General features: G+C 40.4%; 1 protein-coding gene across 2 annotated transcripts in view; it reads right to left on the bottom strand.

Moving 5' to 3' along the window:
- The window catches only part of tpk1 (thiamin pyrophosphokinase 1), a 109125-nt gene extending 106439 nt beyond the window's left edge, over window positions 1-2686 (bottom strand). The window contains exons 1-3 of one of the 2 annotated variants that reach the window (XM_061965513.1): window positions 2603-2637; window positions 2060-2117; window positions 1755-1838 (exon numbers count right to left, since the gene is read on the bottom strand). In XM_061965513.1, the coding sequence (XP_061821497.1) occupies window positions 1755-1797 (43 nt within the window). In that variant the 5' untranslated portion in view covers window positions 1798-1838; window positions 2060-2117; window positions 2603-2637. Of the gene's footprint in view, window positions 1-1754; window positions 1839-2059; window positions 2118-2602 lie in introns of both variants that reach the window. The other variant, XM_061965512.1, reaches the window with a different exon arrangement.
- Window positions 2687-8469: the final 5783 nt, after the last annotated feature.

Here is an 8469-nt window from a genome sequence, read left to right on the forward strand (position 1 = left end):
CTAAAATATGAGCCCTCCTTTAAGGCAACATTTGCTTTGACCTTTAAACGTTAAAATTCGAGAGCCACCCACTGTACAGATTTGTAACAACAAGTTACATCCACAGAGACTTCCATTACAATTGGCCAAGTAGCGTCACATATATTTAGCAGTCCAAATTTACAGTAGTACCTCAACTTACAAGCTTAATTGGTTCTGTGACAGAGCTCTTATCTCAAAATACTTGAATCTCAAATCAGAGTCTTTCATTGAAATCAATTGGTGCTAGCCCCCCGTCAAAACAGCACCGTTTTAACATCCAAAATGAAAAACAAACTTTTGGATAAGAAATATTGTATAAACAATATAATAGAATGTACTTCTAACAACAAAAGTAGTCATATAAAGTAATGTAATAATTATGTACAGCATTGACCTTAGAAAGTGGAATTCTCTGGTATCTGCTTCCAGCTCCTTCTCCGTCAAACACACCAGCAGCAGCTTCTCCATATTTTCATGGCTAAATGTCTACCATTTAGATATTTTACATTGGCTGGCGTTGGACTAATTTTTGCTTCATTATGGTGTAGGCTAGCAGTGATGGACTAATTGCTTCGCCAAGTTGGCGGCAAGCTCCATCATGTTTTGGATTTATTTTTTTAATTCCATAAATAACATCCGTTTTTTCTTTCCAGCACTATCCTTCACACTCCCTTTCTCGAAGTTATGTCGATCTCAAGCGATAAGCTAATGCTAGCGAGTAAGACCAGTGTTTTGGGCGGATCTTATTGGCTTCACTGTGGCATTTGCTACACCAACTAATGGCAGGGATGGTTGTAAGCCAAAATTTTGCTTGCAACTTAAAGCATGACAATTCGCAGAGAGACAGCTGTTGTATCACAACACTCTTAGGTTGAGGTAGCATTGTATTTATAAATGAATGTATGAGAAACACTACTAAGGCTGGGTGTCATTACTAGAACCTCCTCCATTAGTCACATAAACCCTGTCCTGAAGCAACTCCATTGGCTCCCCATTAAATATCGCATCCACTACAAAATCCTTCTCCTCACATTTAAGGCCATCAACAATCTTGCCAATATGTCACCGATCTACTTCATATCAAGACACCCTACCATTCTCTCAGGCCTTTTTCCTCCATCCAGCTCATCCTCCCACCTACACGCCTGGTTACCATGGGGTCAAGAGCAGATAGTCACTCAGCCCCCCACCTCTGGAACTCTCTGCCCCTGGACATTCGACACTCCGCTTACATTGCCACCTTCAAATCTCGCTTGAAAACATATTGTTTTAAACTAGCTTACTCATGTTAATCAATAGCCTCCATATTACTTCTCATTTGCACCGTTTTTATTATGCATATTTTTTTGTGTTTTTTTTATTGTAGGACTGATTGATATTTTATCTGTTGTAAGGTGACCTCGAGTGCTGAGAAAGGCGCCCATAAATAAGATAAATTATTATTATTATGATACTGGAGCTTAATGGCATAGTAACACAATTACAAGCATCCCAGTACAAAAATAGCAATAATTTGTTTTTGGAGTTGCACTTCCCCTCAGGACAACATATATGCCAGCCCGACTGGGAGAAAGATAAGTGTCATAGCGGTGTGAACAAGTAAATGTTTTGATCAGTTGCTCACATCACACATGCCAATTTGTGCTGGATTTGCTGTGGATGCAGTGCACAAAGGCAGTATGTGTTGATTAAATTGTGTGCAGGTGTTTCCACCAATGAAAAGCAGTTAGTACCTGAAGGCAGCAGGCAGTCCAAAGGAGACAACTCTTCATTCATGGCCACTGGAGGATGACTTTAATGAAGCAACTCACCAGGAACTGGGGAGAGAAGTTGTTTTTCGGTTTTTTTCCCCCATATCAACAAATGTTAACCAGTAATTTTTAAATGCCTGTTATTTGAATTACAAATATGTTTCATTCAAAATACATCAAGTAAAAGCAACATAACACACTCTAAGTCATCCGGCAACAAGATGCAACAAGTAATCTACCCAACCTTACAACCATTAAATACTCACAAAAAGTCAAAATACACTCACATTTTCGTCGGAGAACGTGTGTCCCCAATGCTTTCACTCTTAAGTAGTTTCCCATTTTCTTAAGACGTTCAACAGCAGCATGTTAATTATTAAAATAAAAATAAATAATTAATCAGATCAGTTACTTATCTCCCACACTGAAGTGCTCTAAACACCCATAAAATAAAGTATTATCAACCTACAGCCTGTTATATGTTGATGACAGCAACTTCCAGAAGGAAACTGACTAATTGAATATGAATTAAAAAAAAATTGCCTTTATTTTTTCTCGTGGACCCAACACTTGTGGACAGGCAATACTAATCGTTATTTTAACTGTTTAGTTTAACCAGACGAATTGTTTTTATGTACACCTAAAATGTGGACTCTAAGTAAAGGCGGCGTCTATGAATGTAGACGGACGGCGCGTCGCCACGTTACTGAACAATAATAACACTCTTTCCGTTCCAATTTCAACCACAGCTGAGTAAGATATGTGATCGTGAATTAAAAAAAACCTGAGTTAAAATGCAAATATGATTAATAAATGCCAAAAAAACTCACAGAAAACCGCGACTTCCGCTATTGAGGACGTAAACAGTCAACGAGTCGCAGCAGCAAGGAGGATTCAGCAGAGAGAGACAGTGGGGAAATCATGCTATGGGGACATCTAGAGGCCGGTAAAGGAAGTACTTTATTCGTGTCGTCAGTCCGACTTCTAAGTGTAATTATTTGATTATAAATATTTTCAATAAATAATAATTGACAAAACAAACTAATTCATCGAATGTGAGGAGACACAATAGACATCAGACTCTATAGTAAGACCCAAACTTCAAGAAGCCCTCCTAAACAAAATTATGCCAACTACCATGCATATGTCTGTACACACACACACACACACACACACACACACACACACACACACACACACACACACACACACACACACACACACACACACACACACACACACACACACACACACACACACACACAAGCATTGAGGGGATATGCCTCAGATATGTTGGGATAGAAGGCGTGTCATTTGTGAAAGCAAATCACTCTCAAGGTGAATCCACAGTGGAGGCTCATTAAAACAAACTCTCCCTCATCAATCAACACTTGTCTAGGCTTCATCCTGACTTGGGGAGAAAAAATAGACACACACACACACACACACACACACACACACACACACACACACACACACACACACACACACACACACACACACACACACACACACACGAGCTACAGTATGTGAAGATGCATGGATTCATTCATCCTTTGTTATGAATACATGTAACAGGGTCAATTATGTCTCGGAAATAATGTATTTTATAGGGATGTCCGATAATGGCTTTTTGCCGATATTCCGATATTGTCCAACTCTTTAATTACCGATACCGATATCAACCGATACCGATATCATCCGATATATACAATCGTGGAATAAACACATTATTATGCCTAATTTGGACAACCAGGTATGGTGAAGATAAGGTACTTTAAAAAAAAAAAAATTAATCAAATAAAATAAGATAAATAAATTAAAAACATTTTCTTGAATAAAAAGAAAGTAAAACAATATAAAAACAGTTACATAGAAACTAATAATTAATGAAAATGAGTAAAATTAACACTTAAAGGTTAGTACTATTAGTGGGCCAGCAGCACGCACAATCATGTGTGCTTACGGACTGTATCCCTTGCAGACTATATTGATGTATAATGGAGGAACCAGAATATTAATAACAGAAAAAAACAACCCTTTTGTGTGAATGAGTGTGAATGGGGGAGGGAGTGTTTTTGGGGTTGGTGCACTAATTGTAAGTGTATCTTGTGTTTTTTATGATGATTTAATAAAAAAAAAAACAAAAAAAAAAACGATGCCGATAATAAAAAAAACGATACCGATGATTTCCGATATTACATTTTAACGCATTTATCGGACATCTCTAGTATTTTATATTGTTTTATTATTGTTATAATTACACAAAATGTGTAAGTTACATGTAAATACCTGAATGTTGTTTGATGTTTTGTCAATGTGGAACCATTGTCTCGTTATCCCTCCTACTGCAATAATTACTGTGACACCGGTCTTTCTATATGCGTTGGACACGCCTTCCAACTTCCCTTTTGTCTATGATAACGGGAGAGGTAGCGACGACAGAAAATCTATTGTCTTGTTAAGAACTTAAGTTCACTTTCTTGTTCATAATTATATTTGTGTAGGGGCTCGACGATGTCAGAACATTATCGACAACAATTGTATTCTCTGTATTATCAGTAAAGTGCAGCTGAGCAACCCATGGTGTCAGGCGTGTTCTATAAAATCGACACAACGCAGGGGAAAAGACCACCGGTTACATACATATAAAAATAAAATTTAGTTTGAGTGGATTTGTTATTGGAGGAATGTCTTTTACTCCTCCCTAGCATTTTTCGTCCATTATGTATTCATTTCTATTTTGTGTATTTTTTCCCCACATTTTTTCTTTCCTTCTTTACTTTCATTTTATATTCAAAGAAGAAAACAAAAAAAACTACCAGCCAATTTGCTTCAATTCTTCCTCCTCCTGTCAAAATGTTCACATGTTGCTAGGCATAATATGTGGGGCACAAGCTAGGGTTGCGCCACACCAAAAAGCAGAGAAATGATAGGGAGAGACGGCAAGAACACAGTGGGGACCACAAGTCTTGTGGTGAAAGATACAACCATCCCCAGTAAAAGTGGACATTGTAAGTGACTGTTCTGTTATATTCTTATTTTGTTGAGGAAATGCTTAGCACTAGTGGTGCATGGTGACTTAGTGCTTCACTATAAATGGATATGCTTCACACCAAGCTTCTAAAACTTGTAGCTCGTCCTCAGTATATTCAGGCTCAAAAAGATTCGGTTCTTGATCGTCGTTGGCTTTTATTCCAATTCCTGCTAGCCTCCATTTGCCACCAGTCCTCTTGTCTGAGCGCTTGCTCCCTCACCTGCCCTTGATTGGCAATTTAGATAGACCTGTCTCTAGTTGCCAATCACAATGTTTCTGTCCTAGACAGTGATGGATCATTTTCTTTGCACCAAAACTTCCATAGCTTTCCATACGCTTCCTGTGCACTTCCCTGCTGCACTCTTTCATTATTTTTGTCATTAAATACAAGTGTTGCGCTACAAATGTTGTCCTGTCGTCTAGCCGTCCATAGCATTTGTACTCGTATTGATTCTTCATTCATCAAACCAAGCAAAGATTTCAAGTTTTACAATATTACTCAAACAATACTTACTTATTAAACCGTTCCATGCGTGATGTCTGTAAGAGTGTTTTCATGAAAATTTTCATGTGCAATGATGAAGTAATGAAACTAGCGCTGTTAGCATTAGCTAATATGCTAAGACGTCCAAGTGTCTTGGTTAGTATTATTAACCTACAATGGCATTCTTTTTGTATTATTCCGATTTCGTAAATTCACCAAACTTCACCGTGGACTTATTGATTGTGTTTAGGTCAGTGTTTTTCAACCTTTTTTGAGCCAAGGCAAATTTTTCTCATCGAAAAACTCAGAAGGCACACCAACAGCAGAAATCATTAAAACATTTAACTTGATAAGGACAGTAAAAAGTTGTCGTCACAATTGTTTAATATGAATCTAAAGCATAACCAAGCATGCATCACTATACATGTCTCAATGTCCATTTATTTTGCCTGAGTTACAAAAAATATCCCTGTTGAGCAAAACCCACATTTCCACTGCAGAGGACATTGACTTGCAGGAGTATATGCATCAACTAGCCCACTTTCTTAATGTGAAATCCCCATTTGGTTGATCAAATTGTTAGCCATGCATCCATTTTCTTGCTTTAACTGTACAAGATGAGAAAAATGTTGAAAAATACACCAACTGTTTTACGGTTCTAAGAAAAAAAAACACACACCCATCAGATTTTTAAAATTAATTACTTCCATTTTTTATCATATCAGATCTACTAAGGCACTTGCCAATTTGACAGTGATAAAAAACAAAAAAAACACTGTAAAGGTCAAGAGCAGCAATGATAGAGTAAAGTAGTTATCTTCTCCGAATGCCGCCTCCTTAAATACTGACAACGGAGGATTTTTACCCTCACGAAGGTCACAGTGGAGTCTTTCAATTTAATGTCCTCTATCAGTGAACAAAAGAGCCGCACTATTACCCTGCTGAGCAGAATACTTGCTATTGAATGTGTGACGGAACAAGAAATCACCTCATGTATTTCTACAATTCTTCACTTGTTCTTTTCTTTGTCTGTCTGTCATTATTTTAAAACTCATATCACTGCAGTTTGCCTTGTATCGCTGTCACATTACTTTATTCCAGATCGTTTTGTCAACGCATCACGTGCATGAATTAGGGGGGCTTAAGTAGGCAATTTTTCATTTCTATTTGCCACTCGTGATGACCCATTTGAGACGGAGGCCGAATGGAGGAGTTGTTTCCTGCTCATCATGCCGTTCCGAGTGCAATTTCTGTCTCACACCTAACAAATGGTCCGCCGTGGCAAAAGAGTAGACAGAGGCAAAATAACTCTGGGTGTACCTGAGGTCTGTGAAAGTGGTGGCCAAGAACAAGGAGAGGATATTACAGGTGACCGGATACAGGAAGTGGACCAGCGCTTTTTGGTCTATTCCCCCTGTAACCGCCCCCTACGATTTATCTCATCTATTCAGGAGATTTATACGCCATCACTAAAAATTATCAAGCTGCATGGTGTCCGTCATTTGTCCAGCAGCGGGGGTGGAGAGTGACCTTGAGACGGCCAAGGAATGTGTGTCACCAGTGCATTGAGCCTGTCATATGACTGCTGGACTCTAATCTCAGGGTATGATATATGGTTTATTAATCATCCAAGCTTGCAGCGTTGTACCAAGGGCCTGGCACCAACTAAGGTGCACATTAACAAATGATGTAATATCAGCCAAGGTGAGGCAAGAATAGGCAATGCAGAAAGTGAATGGTTCTTGTTGTGAGTATGTGTTACAACCTGAGGGGTACTGGACTGATCTCAAGATGATTGACCTCCAAGAATCTGCTGTGAGGTACTCTTTGGGGAGACATAGTAGGCCAGGGCAGATGCAATGAGGGCAGATGGTGTCTCAGCTTCTTGAGTTAACTTTTTCAGTGCAGTATGATGTTGATTAATTGGAAGACGTTTATATGGGAATAGTGGATTGTCTGGAATTAACTGTTGATTTATTATGTTTAGAAGCAATTGCAAGCAATAGACAACTATTTTAGGAGAACTGTATTAAACAACTTTATAGCATCTATTCAGCAGGCTCGGTTGGTAGAGCTTGAGGGTTCCTGGTTCAATTCCCAGCTTCCGCCATTTTGGTCACGTCCGTTGTCCTTGAGCTAGACACTTCACCCTTCCTCTTGATGGGTCGCGGTTAGGGCCTTGCATGGCAGCTCCCGCCAGCAGTGTGTGAATGTGAAAAATAGTGTCAAAGAGGTTTTTGTACATTGAAGGTAGAAAAGCGCTATACAGGTATAACCCATTTCGACAACTATTTGTGGGGGACTGTATTCAACAAGACAAACAGGTCCTAGGTGAGGGATCAGACAAAGAGCAGCTTGAAGACCTCTATGGAAAGGCAAAAACCGAGACTCCGATTTCCCTCGTCTGGACGTGGGTCACCGGGCTCACCACTCATGGGAAGGGCCATAGAGGTCGGGTGTGCTGTGAGCTGGGCGGCAGCCGAAGGCAGGGCACTTGGCGGTCCGATCCTCGGCTACATAAGCTAGCTCTTGGGACGTGGAATGTCACTTTGCTGGGGGAGGGGGGGGGGGGCTGAGCTAGTGCGCGAGGTGGAGAAGTTCCGGCTGGATATAGTCGGACTCACTTCGCACAGCAAGGGCTCTGGAACCAGTTCTCTCGAGAGGGCCTGGACTCTTTTCCGCACTCGGAAAAGAGTCCGAGTGTGGGTAGCAATTCTTGTTCCCCCCCGGCTCAAAGCCTGCACGTTGGAGTTCAACCCAGTGGATGAGAGGGTAGCTTCCCTCCGCCTTCGGGTGGGGGGAAGGGTCCTGACTGTTGTTTGTGCTTACGCACCAAACAGCAGTTCAGAGTACCCACCCTTTTTGTATACACTCGAGGGAGTACTGGAAAGTGCTCCCCTGGGTGATTCCCTTGTCCTACTGCGGGACTTCAATGCTCATGTTGGCAACGACAGTGAAACCTGGAGAGGTGTGATTGGGAAAAATGGCCGCCCGGATCTGAACCCGAGTGTTGTTTTATTATTGGACTTTTGTGCTCGTCACAGATTATCCATAACAAACACCACGTTCAAACATAAGGGTGTCCATATTGTGCACTTGGCACCAGGACACCCTAGGCCGCAGTTCCATGATCGACTTTGTAGATGTGTCATCGGATTTGCGGCGTCATGTTTTGG

This window comes from Nerophis lumbriciformis, linkage group LG07, assembly GCF_033978685.3.
Source record: "Nerophis lumbriciformis linkage group LG07, RoL_Nlum_v2.1, whole genome shotgun sequence".
NCBI lineage: Eukaryota > Metazoa > Chordata > Actinopteri > Syngnathiformes > Syngnathidae > Nerophis > Nerophis lumbriciformis.